Here is a 16997-nt window from a genome sequence, read left to right as displayed (position 1 = left end):
ATAAGAGAGTATTAGACAAGGAGATATCAGAAAGAGGGAGGCGAGGAATGAGCCATATGTCAGAGGAGCAGAGCTAATAGCTCTGATCTGCTGAAGTTAGTGTGAGTTGCCCAGGGCCAGGATTTCAAACCAATTTCACTTGCCCTCTCCCTTCCCGAACTTTGTAGTCTCCAGCTGTACTGAAAAGTCAAGGCCACACATGCAAGATGTGGCTGACAGGTACAGTATGTCTCCAAATTTGGGCAACCTGATAAACAAAATCACCTTGCAAAACAAAAACTAACCTCCCAGAGGCATGCCTTTAAATGAAGTAGTTAATGATAAGTTGCTTCCCCCACCTCCCTGCTCCTCCTTTGTCCTTAATTTGTTTAATCACTGTATGCTGTTTATTGCAGGAGTGATTCGAGAGAGTTACCTGAAGGGTCATGATCAGCTGGTGCCAGTCACCCTGTTGGCCATTGCTGTTATTCTTGCTTTTGTCATGGGGGCCGTGTTTTCGGGAATCATAGTGTACTGCATTTGCGACCATCGCCGCAGAGACATGGCTGTTGTGCAGAGGAAGGAAAAGGAGCTGACCCACTCCCGACGTGGCTCCATGAGCAGCGTTACCAAGCTCAGTGGCCTCTTTGGGGATGCTCAGTCCAAGGAGCCAAAGCCTGAAGCTATCCTCACGCCTCTGATGCACAATGGCAAGCTGGCTACCCCAGGCAGCACTGCCAAGATGCTAATCAAAGCTGACCAGCACCATCTGGACTTGGCTGCCCTGCCAACCCCTGAGTCCACCCCAACCCTGCAACAGAAGAGAAAGCCCAGCCGAGGCAGCAGGGAATGGGAGAGAAACCAGAACCTCATCAATGCCTGCACAAAAGATATCCCCCCGATGGCCTCACCAGTGATCCCAACTGACCTGCCGCTCAGAGCTTCTCCCAGCCACATCCCCAGTGTTGTGGTCCTGCCCATAGCCCAGCAAGGCTACCAGCATGAGTACATTGACCAGCCAAAAATGAGCGATGGGGCTCAGATGTCTGCAGAGGACCAGAATGCCACTCTTGAGTACAAAACTATCAAGGACCACCTCAGTAGCAAAAGCCCCAGCCATGGGGTTAACCTGGTGGAAAATCTTGACAGCATGCCACCAAAAGTACCCCAGCGGGAAGCTTCCCTCGGGCCCCCAGGGGCCTCACTGTCACAGAGTGGCCTGAGCAAGCGGCTGGAGATGCACTCTTCTGCTTACAACGTGGACTACAAGAGAAGCTACCCTACAAACTCACTCACAAGAAGTCACCAGGCATCGACTCTCAAAAGAAACAACACTAACTCCTCCAACTCGTCCCACCTCTCCCGCAATCAGAGCTTCGGCCGGGGTGACAACCCACCACCAGCCCCGCAGCGAGTGGACTCGATACAAGTCCACGCTGCTCAGGCACAGGCTGTGACTGTATCTCGGCAGCCAAGTCTCACCACCTACAACTCACTGACGAGGTCAGGTTTGAAACGCACGCCCTCGCTAAAGCCAGACGTACCTCCCAAACCTTCCTTTGCTCCTCTTTCCACATCCATGAAGCCGAACGATGCATGTACATAATCAGAGTGGGGGGGGAGCGGGGCAAGGACAGCAATTAAGCAGAAGTTGCCCTTGAAAGCCAGTGTTCTGCAACTGTCATCACTCGCTCCTCTGAGAAGATGGTGGTTGCAAGCTAAAAATGTGTTGGATTTCTGCTCTCTGGGAAAAGTGGAATATTTTTTTAAACCCGAGCCATATGACCCATGGTTGAAGGTTTCAATTGCAGGACTCACCCCCACAACCTGCCAGTTCTTTGCTCAAAGACTAATCCTCCATCACAAACACTGAGCCAAAAGCACACAGGTGAAAGATGACTGTGACATTTCACCCCCTAGCCCCAACTGCACAGTGCATTCCTGAACTGGGAAAGAGTGCTCTGAAAAGCAAAACAAATGTAAAAAACAAACAAACGGGGGAAAAAAAAAAAGAAGGAAAAAAAAGAAAAAAAATCAATTGATAAAGCTAACTCTGACTTAACAATGGCAGAAGTTTACTACTTGCAGGTACTGTGAAATGATGCCCATCAGTGTTAACACCCATTCGGTCACAACAGTTAAATGCCGGGTTGGGCAAACTATGTCATAGATTTCCTCTACTCTTCTCTTTTAATAAATAACACTTGACTGTTAACACAAGTAACTCCTCTTATTTATTGTTCAAATTTTGTTTTTCCTAAAGAACTGACCTGCATATCATCCTGTGAGCAGCTTTTCAGAGAAGTACCTTGAAAATTACACCTATTTAACGTGAATCTCATTAACTGGAGTAATTAGAACTCTTTTATTTTTCCAAGAAATTTACTGAGTTAGATAAGTTGGAGCTGGAATTCTGAACTTTGTGCCTGGACTGCCTGGTTAGCTGAAAAAAAAAGGGGATATCTATTTAAGTCTCTCAGCTAATTAGCTGGCTGGGCCTCTGACCTAAGACAGCAACAAATACTGCAAGTTCATAACTTCTAAAGCAACTGCAAGAGAAACTTAAAAGCTGCACATCTGTGCACCATTGCTATCAACATGGCTTTGTCAGTAGCTAATACTTTCTGTGAAGGCACCAGCTTGTGATGTGCCATCTCATTTCACCTTGCATGTGAGACGGCAAACAAAATCCTCAAACAGTGTGAACTAGCTAATATGCCGGCTGTTACCATGCATAAATTATGGTCTTATCACACGGGTTTTTCGTGGGAATATATCTGTGAATAGCCTGTTTTCTTCCACATGTAAATTTGTGCCTTACACCCTCAGTTGTGTATATTTGTGAGCTGTAGTATGTAAAACCTTTTTCTTTTTCCCCTTTGAGTAATGCAAATATTTATTGATCCTTCCTCCTCCACCAAGCCCCTTCAAAAACTGGAGTAAAGACATTGAAAGAACGTGGTGGTTATTGTCATAACCCCACATCCCTAAAGAAACTAGGCTAGCACCATACCCTCCACTGCAGTTTGACTTTCTAGCTGTGCCAAGTCCTCTCTCAAAACCACCCACAAGTGGTGATGCTCCCAATGCACCATGCTGGGGGTTCTGCCTTGCCCCGCCTCCCGCTCCCCTTTTACAGCATGGAGATCATTCTCACTGGGCAGCAGGGAAATGACTAATGATGTCCACGGGGCTGGTATGTCCCCTGGCCAGGGATGAGCACCGGTGAGAGGGGCCAAGCCCTGCCGAAAGCCCAGCCGCACATCCTGCTGCCTGCAGGGCACATCGAGCTAGGACAGGCAGGCAGGCTCCTGCTGTAGCTACCTGCTGCTCCAGAAGGATGCTGCATATACTTCTTTGGGGAAAAACGCGGGGTTTTTTTTCCTTTGTTTCTTTTGTGTGACTGTGCATGTAGCTAGTGTGGGAGTGTGTGCGCGCCCAGGTGTGTGCGTGTGTGTGTGCGCGCAGGTGTGTAAGTTCCTTTCCAGTCTTTCAGTTTATGCAAAAACGTAGTTGTGTTTTTAATCTGTTACAATAACTGTGTCAACATACTGTAGAAAAATGATGGGGATCGCTTCTAAGCTTTTTATATATATATATATATATATATCTCTACTGAACAGTATGTTCGAGTAAGGTGGTTGTTTCTGTTTCAATTTGTTTTTTAAAATTTTATACTTCCATTTGTTTTTCAGGGTTTTGGTTTTGTTTCTGAATGATTGAAAAGATCGATTTTAAGTCCGTTAGTTTATAGATGGTATATATAAAGTCTGGATAGTCTACACCAAAGTGTGTAACAAGGGTGCTTGCATGTTCTTTCAATTCATCATGGCTTCTTTTATGAAACAGTTTTGTTCACCCGTAGTGAACTATGCAGAACTGGAGTAGATAGATCTGTATCCAAAGCAATGTTGTTGTTTTAATAAAAACAAACAGAAAACCCTTTGAAAACAGTAGGTAGCAAAGTAATTTTTTTTAAAAGAACCAACTCACAACCTTTTTACAAGCTCCAAACCCCTGAAGCACCAAACACGCAGGTTCCCTTGATATTATCCCTCAAAGCATTCTCCCAAAACATAGAGATGAATAATCACGGCAACAGCTTGTGCAGAGATCTGCCTTCGCAGTGTACACCACAGTTAATGAGTTGACCTTGAAATGTGCATTTCGTACTCAGTGGGTCTTCTGTGTTCATCCTTTCCCACCCCCAGTTCCCTTCCACCCTCTGTTTTGAGGGGTTCATGAACCTATGTGTGCCTTTGCTTTCCACCCTTGCTATACACTGGTAGATGCAACAAATTCAGACTCTCATTTGTTGTAAAGTTGTAAAGTATTGTGATGTCACCAGTTTCCCTTCATTTCCACTTCCCCCTAACATATGATTCACAACTTAATGTCGGTTGTAAAAAAAAAGGCAAGAAAGAAAAACAAAAAAGGAGGAGAAATGGGAAATAAAAGCTCTTGATTACATATGGTAATAAAACCAGACTGTTCTACTTTGTTTCTTGTTTCCAGCTTCTGTTGTTTCTACAATGATTTATCCTTTTCCTTTAAAAATACAAACAAATGCAATGCTGATCATTTAGGCTATAGTGAGAAAGAAGTTTGTTACTTTCTGCCTCTTAAAGAAGATGAACTTGAATGTAGTGGTGCTGATAATTAAAAATTGAATCACACATTTGCTCTCCCTCTATTCATATTTTGCATTTTCTTTTTATAAGCTTGTTCATTGTCAAATATTTATGGCAGACTTAATAGTTTGAAAGATCAAGCCTGGGATTTAAGCACACGTGGTCCACCAAAATAGATCATCATACAGATGTGACTTCATCTCCAGACTTTACATATTAATAACAGAGGAGCCTATATTTTCTTTTAGCTGCATAAATCTGTTGTGCTTCATAGGGCTGATTTAAAGGATGATGCCTGAGACTAATTCTGCAAGAAAATAGTAGAAAACAGATAACAAAAAAAGAGTGTAAAATCACCCTAGTCCTGGGAGTCACTAAAACATAGCTGCATTCTCCACATTTATTTTGTGTAAATGGGGATCACTTATGCACAACCATTACCAACAGTACAGAGAAACGCTTGGTTATGTTTGTAACTGGACTCAGTGGGTTTGTTTTGTGAGAGGAACAGGCAATGTGAGAGTGTGATCCCTTAGAAACAAGGGATCTAATCCAGTAATCTACCCTTTCTCTGATCATGTTTGGGCTTTTCTGCCCTGCCAGTACACCCTGTTCTGGATCTAGAGCCCTCCTGATATGTGCCGCATATGTGACATGCAAATGCAGAGCATTACTAATACCATTTTTCAGTGCCTTCCCCACATATTCACCTGTTTTTTTCTCAGTTCAGGCTCTCTTCAAGCTGGGCACACTAGCATGCAGATATGTGGTGTGGATGCAGGGAGGATGTCTTCCAGGACCGGGGTGTGCCCCAAGTAATGCTAAAGGACCTGCTGGTCTGGGGACTGAAAGCACTGTACAGTCACACAGTGCTCCATGCTCTGCTGCATTTGACCTGCACACTCCCAGAGCTGCAGTAAATGGGAAAGTGAAAGCTCTCTGGGTGCTTAGGGACCTGTATCATTTTCAGTCCTGCAGCCAATCCTTTGTCTATAAATGTTTGAAATGCTTCATATGAGCAACACCTGCAGAAGCTATTCAAAATTAATATACCTCTATTTTAACATTAATATAAATATTCCTCTATAAACAATTGCAAGCTACTACCTGGGGGACAGGCCCAGGAATGCCTCTAGTAGTGGTGCTGGATGACTCCTTTTGCATAGCTCCTCCATGTCTTGCCTGGAGAAGGAAGGTCCATTTAAAGCATGGGCATGGGTCCATTTAAAGGAGAGAGGGCAAGAAGGTGCCCTGATGCACAAGCCATTTGGGATAACTGCTCTGCTTATGTGTCCAAAACCTGCTGCCAAAGGGAAAGTGTGAACCTAGCCCCTTAAAGAATTATTCCTTCGCAACACCTCCCCAAAGGTACACTTCTGAGATGGCATGAACAGTCTCTGACAGAGACTTGTCTTACCTTCTGCTGTGCAGGAATGACCGGGAGAGGAACTGAAGGAACCACTGCCCCGGTGGGGTCTTGGCAGCAAAGCAGAGTGCAGGCACCCACAGCAGCACCCTGCTAAGGAATAGTTCTTCAACTGAGCACCCACAGCTCCCCACCCCAAAAGAGGCAGTGCCTTCAGCCTGCAGTATGCTGGCTTTTGACAGGGGAGGAGACCACTGAGCTATATGCTGTCTATTTGAATCATGAGATCTGTCCCCTACAGGGACTGCCAGTGCCACACTGAAGAAGCTCCCTGAGGCTGAACAGGGCAAACAAGAAACCCAAGAGAAAGCAAGGATGCTTTGAGCACTTCTGTCAAGTTAGTGTCATCTTATTTATCGCATTAATGGTACTCATGTTGACCTTATTTAGCATGTCATCAATGATGCATGGAAGTTCCTTTCCAATCAGCATTAATTTGCATACATGTTTTTACACAAAATGGAACGCAGCTGAATGACTCAAAACAATAGGCCTCTGTAAATATATCCTGGTCCACTGCCCTGTTCCTCCCCTCTCCCTCCAACAGATATATATTTTCAAACTACCCAAGAGTATAATTTCAAAGATAACTGCAACTCGTGCCCCACTGTAGCTTCTACAGCAGGGAATATTTTGCACCTGAAAGCTCCTCATGTGAAAAACAATTAGGCAATCAGGAAAAGCATGCACAGTTCAGTGCATTTTACTGCCAGCAGGATGGCAGTACACAGGGCTGGTTTTGCATGAAAGGGGGTGCCAGAATGAAGTGCCATAAGAGTAATGCATTGACACTAAGAGCAACACAGTGATGGCCAGAGCAATTTCTGGGATTTAATTTCATATCATTCTTCTGCCATGGAATTTGTAGGATTACTCTATGTTCTCTCCCAGGGCTGGGCATGGATTCTTGCTCCCTGATGTTTGCTGATAAAGCTTGTTTAAAGCAACATCAAGGACCTCAAGTGGTAGTCTTATCCACCCCACTGCACTGAGGAAGGATCAAGCAAACCTAATCCATTCGTGATGGCTGATTGTCTAACCTCTCCTTCTAAACATAATTTACCCCAAGAAGAAGTGAAAGTCACCCAAGGGATTAACATCAGGCATTTCAGGGAGTAAAGAAAATAATAAGCTAAGAAAGTGGGCTGGACTGGCTTAGTTAAAGCCAGTTTTTAATTTATCCAATTAAAGTTAATTTCCCAGAAGTATGGCACCTGCTCCAATGAACAAGTGTTAGAGAGACACACTGTGTGTGTAATATTCATATGCTTCCTGCTGATGCATGTGTCTGCTAATGAGTCTCTAAGTAGTCTTTTTATTACTTTTTTTCCTTTCTTTTGAATAGTGGAGATACTTTTCAGAATGAGTACTAAGCCCATCTTCACATGCCTTGTTCAGGAGAACAATGATGTGTTAGACTTCTTTGTATGAATAGAAATAGGTAAATAGTCATCTACCCCCTGACTGTAATTTAAACAGTGTAAGTCAGTAGGGAAAGGCTATAATTGGAGTCGGAGTAAGTGAGGTGAAAATTGCTAGGTGGCAGTACCATCTGCATCTTGTTTTAATTAGCCAAGTTTATTGTCAGAATATAAAACTTTCTGCTATTCAAGTCCATGGCTTATTTCAGCCATCAGTTCTAAGTGATTGCCACATGTCTGGGTAAGCACAATTACTGATCAGCAAAGGAGAATTATCCTTTCCACTGATCTGGCTAACAGTTACCATGTCTAGGAGTAGGGACAAAGATATGACTAACCAAGATCTTTGTCACATCTGCTTAGTGTTCCATGACAAACTCTATTAAGGCTAACAGAACCACTGTTAATTCAATTAGATCAGTGTTTTCCTTTGCTGGCCATGGTGCATTTGGAAGACCAGCAACCGTATGCAGTCCGTGGCTGGCAGTCCACTGAAAGGAATAATAGCATCATAAATAATATATTAAGACAAAGACAAATCTACCATGCTGCAGTCAGAGCACATCAGCCTTATAGATGAATCTTGTAATATCACAAGGAGGTGGGGGAGGAAAAAAGTAGCTATGACAGGAAATTATAGCAACTGTAAATGACAGGGACTACAGGAGGGAACAAAACTCATTAGGTCAGCTCTTTACGCAAAGTGCAGGGGAAGCACAGGACAGCCTGTTGGCAGCGGTGGAGGCCCTGTGAGCCCTCACATTCATTCTCCTTAAAACGAAATAGCAGACATCGAGTGCTGCATTTAAAGGAAGATGATAAATAACGGAAAAGAGCTCAGTGGAAACCCTTATCTTTCTCTGGCCTGCAAGCCCTGCCCTAGTATTCAGGACTTCCACGCCTGTCTGCAGAGCAGGACTGAGGTGGTTGCACCCTCCAGAGCAATCAGGCTGCACAGAAAAACCCCCTACAAGCATCAGCTAGGAAACTGCCCTGTTTTGGGGAAGCACTTTGCACAGCCAAGGGACTCAGCCTGCAGGAGTGAAAGCCACACATAGTTCAGCGCAGATGAGTCCTTTGTTCCAGCCTTCTGGATTTGGGCAGGTCGCACCCACAAGCACATGGGCAACGCCAGGGAGTTGGAGCAATGATTGTGGAAATCCTGTTCCACCTCTTCTGTGTTTAAAGGGAAACAAAGCAAAATGTACTTTTGCTTCAGCCAACATGCTAGTAAAACGGTGCTGATAAGAACTTCCCAAAGCACTTTCCAAGAGCTTCACAAAGCAAAAAAAGCCCTTTGGGGGTTTTTTTGGTGTTGCGTTTTTTTTTTTTTTTTTCTTTTTCTATACTGCCTTGCTAGTAGAGAAAGAGATTCCATGTCAGAAAAAAAAAGAAAACTAGAATATTCTCTGATTTTTGGAAATTATGACATAAACTTATCAATTCTCAACAAATACAGTCTAAAGTATTCAGACTGCTGATAAAGATATTGCTTCTGATAGTGCAGCAAACTACAGATTGAGCTTTTATTAAATGCATAATTGTCTGTGAAACAACCTCCTTATGAGATATGGTGGTTCAAACAATTTTACAAAGAGCAGGAGACAAAGAGTTCCTTTTACACTAAACTGGTTTCCTAGGAAACACTGCAAAGTGTAACATGATATCTCTTCGTGCAAGTTCAAGGACTTGTGTGTGCGAGTGTGTGTTTCTCCTGACCCTCTTTTTTTTTTTTTCTTGGTGTGGTGTATGGTATCACTGGCCAATTTTACCTTTTGATGGTATCACAAGAACAGAATAAGCCTGTACCACAGCGACCCACAATCTGAGGGACATTTTCCTCTTTGATAATCAAATCTCTAAACAGAAAAGAAAAATGTTGATAGAAACCAAGTCTTTTCATCTGTAGCACTGTGGTTTCAGAGTAAGGAAAAAACAATGACTGCAAATACTCAGAGACAAATTTCAGGTTTCAGACAGTCCTGACCCAGTGTATTTTGTCATATGTGTGTAGCCTATATTAGACAACATAAATCAGTACTATTAAAGCAGAAATTAACAGCCTGCAGTGCTAATCAGAGATTAATCAGGTCTTGAGAATGTGTGGTACAGGAAGATCAGACACATGTCCAGATCCTCCTCTTAATTAAAGGCTAATAATCTGCCCATTTGAGACAAGCACTTTGCCCTTCCCTATGTGCAAGCAGTGTGTCCCCAAAAATGCAAAATTCCTAACTGGGATGATTCAGCTGTTTATCCTAACAAGAGGTAACTATGTCTGAATTTACCCGACTGCATGCCCTTTCATTAGTCATACTACTCTCATAGATGCTAATAGTGACAAAGTATTAGGTGCACTTACTACACATGTTAAAGACTGCAGAAATATGGATATATAAAACCCTTTTCCCCAGACGTGACTATTCTCAAGACCTCAATATGCTGAAGTCCCTAGCTAGACAATACATGACCTCATGCAGTGCTGTAAGGTGTCCGTTATCCTCCCAGCTGCATCCTGGGCACTCAGATCCATGCAATTCTGCCCAGCACTATGTCCAATTACAAAAGCATGCTGGCCTAAGTGCAGAAGTGCTAGGACAGTGCATACAAGCCAGCAGAGCCAGACTGACAGGGCCCAAGCCCTTTGCCTGCCCAAGCATGGCAAGTGGCAAAGACACGCCTCATTTTGTGCAGGGTATTTTGCAAGAAATTACTTTGCAAGCGACCATCACTGGATAAAAGCTTTGAACAGGGCTGGGGGTATGAATTAGGTCCTAGGACTCCCTTTGCCTGGTTTGGAGAAAGGGCAAGCAGGTATTTCAGAAGTAGTTGCACTCAGTTTAAGCAAAATGTCATTCATAGATGACAGAGGCAGCACTGGCTGTCTCCGGCTACCTCAGCCGGCAAACCTCCCCGAGTTAACCAGACTGTCTCTTTGAGAAGCACACACCTGACGCACTGATCCGTAGTGCTGCCTCCCCATCCCAGTCACTAAATTTTACAGCCTTGTTGCAGCAGATGGTCCTTTGTGCCTCGAGCAGACTCTGGGACAGTGGCAAGCTGAAATGTGTATGGTGATGTGTCTGGATCTGGTGCTGGGAAAGGTCCCTGGAGCATTTCTGTGCTGCAGGTAACTGACAAATGAGGGAAAACTCACAGAACAAAGTCCTGAGAGGTTAGCTCATCTTTATAAGCACAGCATAGACCAAGCAACAGGCAAGATAAGGGCTGACATTTACTGTCAGTGCAGAATGTGAGTTTTGGGGAACTACTGAATTTGTGAGGTAATGAAGAAAGTGACATTTGGATGCAGATGTGCACTCTGAAAGACCTGGAGTGCATTCCTGCTGGCAACAAAGATGCTGACCTAGGGAAACCATTAACTTAAAGCACAATTTCATCCACTGAGCTTCCTGTTTTAAAACCGGGCCAGAACAACCGCTTTTCTGGGCAGGGCCACAGGGTGCCTCCTGAAGAAAATATGCCAAGCACATTAAGAATGGTGCTGAGCTTCTTCCAAACTAACCTAGGGCAGACAGCCATTCATCCTCCATCAAAACAACTGCCTTCCAAGCCTGTAAACCTAAAGGAGTTACCTGACAAAGCTGAATGGGCATAAGGCAGTTCCATGCCAATGAAGGTAAATTACAGACTCGGGACTTGCTTCCACTCTTCTGGTCCTGCTAACTCTGTGAACATATTGGTTAGCCTGTGTGGCACCCAGGAGCTGTCCTTATGGGCACGGGTGAAGCACCAAGGATAAAGGAATAGGGCTTGGCTGTTGCAGCCTGTAACACTGTTTTGTTCATCCTCTGCTGTACTAAGAGGATTAAAATGCATTTAACTGAAATTTCATCTTTAAAATTAGCAAGTAATTAAGTCCATGTCGATGCATTACATTTATATAAACACTTTCTGAGTAGAAATGCATCCTACTTCTTCACTGTCCAAAACACTTTATTCAGAGTGCCCAGTTACTGAAGATTTAAATAATTCACACCTACATTCAATAGCTCTCCTTTAGTGTAATTTGTATGTTTAAATATCTCCTAACTGTAGTACATCTGCATTTAGAGTTTAAAACCCCTGTACAGACAAACACATTTACAAGTACGAGTTATACCAAATATTAGTCAATGCAGGGAAACCTGACTTTCAGACAGGGGCTTTCTGAAATGGAAGAGTCATGAGTTGGACAGCTTGCAATGCCAGGGTTTTGTGTCTGTCTCCCAGCATAACCAGCTCAACACATAGGTGATTTAGACTGTCCAGTCTCACCCGTAATCACAGATAATATAAGATCTTATCTGATACACAGAATACAAACTCCATTAGTCTGACAGACAGAAAACTAAATAGTCTCCAGAGTATATGCTTTTAGATGAACATGCCATTTGTATAACAAATGCAACTCAGTAGGGGTTTTTGTTCACCAAAATTTTTTAATGCAAGTAGGAAAAGCAAGTCTACCTGAAGATTGAACTATTAGCTGTTATAAATGCTGGGAAGGACTTTACTCAGAGTTGGTCTAAAAGCAATAAAAAACAATTTGCCATCTTTTGATTCTGTGACTGCCTCATATAAGAGAAAGGACAAACTCTCCCCTGACCTAGATAAATATGTATGTGGCCTTTCCCTATTGCTTTAAAAATTGAAATAAAAAACTGTCCCATTAGCACTGATCATCCAGGCAGCACTTTAGATGGATTTGGCATGTCTGTGGGACAGGGAATGCCTGAGAGTCACTGCTGTTCCTGTGGCTGGCACTGCAAAACACAGATGCAGTGAGTGCTGCAGGAAGGGGTACAGACTGCAAGGATGAGGCAGTGGCAAGGATGCTCCCAGTCCTCTGTGGTGACTGCACAAGAGTAGCCCTTGCTCCCTTCCAGCCCAGAAGTCTGTGTGCATCCACAGGTAATTCAATCTGATTTGGAGAATGCAGGGAACCTCCATGTATTTAAAAATGGGTTTGTGTTCCTTTTTAAATCTTTCTTTTCTTTCTCTTTTCCCTCTTATCTTGCTACCTGCCCGACTGGGACCACTTAGATGCAGGAGAAAAGGCTGGATGACCCATTTTAAGAGCAAGGAAAGTGAGGACTGAAGCCATTTTGTACCAGGCTACCTTCAAACCTGCAGTAAGGACAAGGGCAGTCACAGGTTCCCAGGTCACTGTCATACACATTCTCCTCTGAATTGCACAGTTTAACTGGCAGGTTTGAGGAAAAGCACAACCCAGAAGCCCACAGAGTTTAGTGGCAGAAACAGACAAAAAAAGGAAAAGGGTTTGAATAGAAAAGAATTCTCTTTTATCAAGAAATTCTAAATAGGGCAGGCACACAGGTATTCCTGTTTCAAGCAAAAAGAACCAGGAATAAAACTGAACCTTCCCATAGGGTGGAAGAAGAACAAAAGAGAAGCTGCTGGTGCAAGAGAAGGAAGAAAAGCAAAGAGCTGCCCCAGGGGGCAAGGGCCATGGGTTGGTCCAGCGGGATGTCTGCAGAGCACCTCACTGCCTTCTCTGGCGAGGTATGTTCCACCTGCAGGTGATGGGCTGTGCCCCAGCTGAACCAGCAGTTCACACCAGCCCCATGTGCCACACAGCTCCCACCCTGCCCTTGACACTGCCTGGATGCTCACAGCACAGCCAGCTGCCAAAGGACAGACAGGCAAGTGGGATGCCTCCAGCATCATGGGATTTCTGCTTTCAGAAACCCTCCTGCAGCAAACTGATCATAAAACTTCAGCTTTACTGGGGGAGGGGGGGTTGGTGTATATATGTATATATACACATACACACATACATAAACACACACATATATAATATACAATTATATAGATATAAATATATCTCTATAAATTATAGAGATGCAAGGAGGGGGCTCTCTCCCCAAGGAGCAGGTCTGCCCCTGGTGGGAGGCACAGCAAAGTGCCCAGGGGTCTCAGGGATCTCACCTCCCCTTCAGTAATGAAGTGTGAAGTCACGGTCACAGGAGGAAGCAATGTCAGGGGTTGGGGGAGTTGCAGCAGCAGGCTTTTCCATCAGTAGGGTAGGAGTAGATGGTCTTAGAAAACCAGCCACCTTCCCACAAAAGAAATAACCTTATGAGACAAGAATTTAAGTAATTTAAGAGACATGCAGCTAATTAAACGTTACCTCACTTAAAGGAAAAAAGAAAGTGTAACATTCCTAGCAATAAAAATGATGAGTGATTTGTTTCCAAATTGTGCCAAAGACAAACAACCCACAGAGCCAGAAAAGTTTTTTCCCCTACTTCTCCAGGGAATGAGGACCGCAGGCAGCCAGCTGCCTCCTGCCCAAGGGGCTGATGCCAGCCAGAGCAATTAAAAACTAGATTGCAATTAGGCTTCAGTGAGACACCTCTCTAATCAGTCATCAGCTGTACTGCTGCTGTGGAAGTAGCTTGATGTTCTTCACTTGGTCTTTCTGTTTATTTATGAAGAGTTTGTATGTGTTTATTTTTATTTTGACTGGAAAGTATTGCCAGCAACATACAGCTATTTCGGCTGCTGTCTCTTTCCCAGAGCTGTTCTGTACTCCTGGTGAGACAGCGGCAGGAAGGCTCAGCAGATGAAGCAGCTCTCTGAAGTGGTCAGCAGGACCAGGGGGATGCACATGGCAGTGCCTTTCTTTTCCTGCTTTCTTTTCCTGTCGTGTGTGCCCATCTGCACTGGGGCAGGGGAGGAGGCTGCTTGCCATCTCCGACCAGCAGTTCTGCCAAGGAAGCCTGGAAGGTCTTCAATCCCAGCAACTTGGAGCTGGACCACATCCTTTTCCTCCTTCCTCTTGTCTCAGGATGTTTTTGCTCCCTGCTGTGACCGTGACTGTGCCAGAGAGGAAGTGCTGGAGATCTGTAACACCCCCAACACAGGTTAGCCAAGCTTTTCTGGGCAGCAGTGTGGACTGGCAGAGATAAACCCAGGTCCCCAGACTACATAATGAAGTCATAATTTTTTAATGTATATCTCTGTATGTTACAGAATCCAGATGTATTCACAGGCCACAGGACAGCTAAGGCTGGAAGGTACCTGCAGATGCCAATCCCATCCAACCCCCTTGCTCAAGCAGTGTCAGCTAGAGCAGGCTGCCCAGGACTATGTCCACTTGGGTTTCAAGTATCTCCATAGATGGAGGCAGCACAGCCTATCTTGGCAACCTGTTCCAGCATTAGATCACCTCCACAGTAAAAAATTATTTTTCTTATGTTTGAACAGAATTTCCTGTACTTCAGTGTGTGCCTATTGATGCTTGTCTTGTGATTGCATAACACTGAGAAGAGCCTGGCTCCTTGCCATCAGGTATTTGTATATTTTTATGTGGTTTTTTTAAAGCCCTATGGGCTTAAAAGAAAAATAAAAGCGGGCTTCAGTAACCAAAAAAAGAATTGAGCCAAATAACACATAAAGAAAGAGAGGCAAACTTCCAGGAAAGCAAAAGTGGAATGCAAAGGTGCATGGTAAAATACATAGTAAGCTTGCCTGTCTATATATAAGAGCATCAAGAAGATTTGTTGTTAGAGCTAAAAATCTTACTCAGATCATATATTTACATGTCGCCCAAAGTGAATGTTTCAGTCAGTGTGAAAACGATTTTCACTAGGCTAACACCACTCTAATCCCCCACTGCATTCCAAAAGCTTTCACTGTTGCAAAGCACATCTGAAACTTCAAAATGAGGTGTTAGAGGCCTTCACATGTGGCAGGGACAAGCTGCCTCACAGTGGCTGCACAGACCACTGTTCTTGGCACTTCCAAAGCACCATCAGTTCCAAACACCCACGTGGCTGAGGTCACTGAATTCCTGCTGGACAAAGCCTGATGATACTAAACAGCAGCAAATAACTTCTTGCAGTGGAAAATATTGGACAGCCTTAAGTGCAAGTACACATTACCCACATCCTACCATGTCCATTAATACAGGTAATGTTACTGCAATTAAAAACCATGCATTTCCCAAGAAACCACAGTTAACTCAACTGTTCAGAATAGCTTATCAGAATAATATCTCGGATGCCACTCTGTGGTAAGTGCTGGTGAATAACAATGTTTTTAATGGTAAGTACTTTGTGAAACATTCTAATTTGAAGACCTTTGTGCATTAAGGAATTTTCCTTCTGAACAGTTCAATTTAATTTCTTAGTTTTCATTTAATTTGATATGCAGTAGTAGTAAGCACAAGTCAGGTAGTTTTATTATCCTCTACTTAGGGTAAAGGGTTACCATAAAATATTCACAAAATCTCAGTGAAGGCCATTTGGAATTTTTTTGAGCTTTTTTGAACCCACCTTCATAGTTACATCCACCACATAGCCACTTGAATTTCTGGGGCACTTACCATCAGTTAATGGACATTTCTATAGGATACAGCAGCATTAAATGAGACCAATCTTTCTGGGCAGTGCACACTGCTGGACAGTACCATGCTCAGAGCCTCAGACTTCTTCTCTCTGTGCTGCTTTATGCCTTATTAAAGCCTAAATTATCTGTAAGTTCAAAAACCTATTTGAAATTTTGGCTGCAAAGCCTCATACACTTGCCCATATATACTTCAGATGATGGAGAGAAATAATATGATCTATAAAACAAAACAAAATTCCAGGGGAGACTGAGGTTATGGTGGCTCTGATTTTCATGGTCATCCATTACTTGGTTTGCATTTAGGAGAAAAAGACTTTACAGACAATTTCTTGTTTACTGGGCACACGAAAAAAAGAAAAACATTTGCAGATGAAGCTAATCACAGAGGCTTCAGGTTGCTGTTTTATACAGAGATAAAACCCCTTCAGCTGGCAGGCTATTGAGCAGGATGGCAAATATCCATCAAGTGCAGGAGGCCTTACAAGAACCATAGATAATAAATGCCAGTCACGCAGGTATTTTTGGTAAAGTATAAAATAATTCTTCTGCCTAAAGCTATGTATTTCTTCAAAAAGTTTACAAGGAAGAGATGGAAACAAAGATTTCTGCTTTTATGTCCCACTTTCTTATAGGCTTTCATTTTTGGTTATAGATAAAACAATTCATCTTTCTAGGAAAGCAATTTCTTCCCCTGTATGGACATGCAAAATCACTTTATTATAATAAGACATTATTCTGTTTGTACCATTTATTCACATCTCTGAAGTCTTTTAAGAACCATGGATGAAAGGTGCTATACAAGTGCCAAGTACATCATAAATTATTAAATGTTTCTTCAAAATCTGCTTGCTCAGTCTTTGTTTCATCTGCTGATGCTGGATTTCAGAATGAGTTACAAAAGGCCTTTATGAAACTTTCCCATTCTCAACATCCTGCCTGCACTGTGCAAGATGAGGCAGAATCAGAATGAATCAGAATATATGCTGCTTTCTGCAAGGAATAGCACGCTTCCTGGGTGACCTAACACTGCTCTGTACTCGAGAAACTTTGCAGGCCACTCGAGTTTCTCGAATTAAAAAAAAAAAAACAAACAAACAAAAAAAAAAACACACACGCACACAAAAAAGATGAAAAAGAGCAAGGAAAGACAGAATGACAGAGAGA

General features: G+C 43.3%; 1 protein-coding gene and 2 long non-coding RNA genes across 9 annotated transcripts in view; 2 read left to right on the top strand and 1 right to left on the bottom strand.

Annotated features, from left to right (window-relative positions):
• SEMA6A (semaphorin 6A) overlaps positions 1–4480 on the top strand; it is a 118947-nt gene extending 114467 nt beyond the window's left edge. For all 7 annotated transcript variants that reach the window (XM_064641514.1, XM_064641513.1, XM_064641518.1 and 4 more), the window contains one exon: positions 396–4480. In XM_064641514.1, coding sequence (XP_064497584.1) covers positions 396–1585 — 1190 coding nt within the window. In that variant the 3' untranslated portion in view covers positions 1586–4480. The remainder of the gene's footprint in view (positions 1–395) is intronic.
• On the bottom strand, positions 3966–13249 carry LOC135406932 (uncharacterized). Its single transcript, XR_010426586.1, has 2 exons — positions 5718–13249; positions 3966–4917 (listed from the first exon to the last, which is right to left on the bottom strand). It is a non-coding gene; the product is annotated as an uncharacterized LOC135406932 (long non-coding RNA).
• A 78-nt stretch (positions 13250–13327) lies between these two features.
• Positions 13328–14679, top strand: LOC135406931 (uncharacterized). The gene is made up of 2 exons (XR_010426585.1): positions 13328–14347; positions 14457–14679. It is a non-coding gene; the product is annotated as an uncharacterized LOC135406931 (long non-coding RNA).
• Positions 14680–16997: the final 2318 nt, after the last annotated feature.

Source organism: Pseudopipra pipra, chromosome Z (assembly GCF_036250125.1).
Source record: "Pseudopipra pipra isolate bDixPip1 chromosome Z, bDixPip1.hap1, whole genome shotgun sequence".
NCBI classification, from domain to species: domain Eukaryota; kingdom Metazoa; phylum Chordata; class Aves; order Passeriformes; family Pipridae; genus Pseudopipra; species Pseudopipra pipra.
This window is presented reverse-complemented; position numbering and strand designations above follow the sequence as displayed.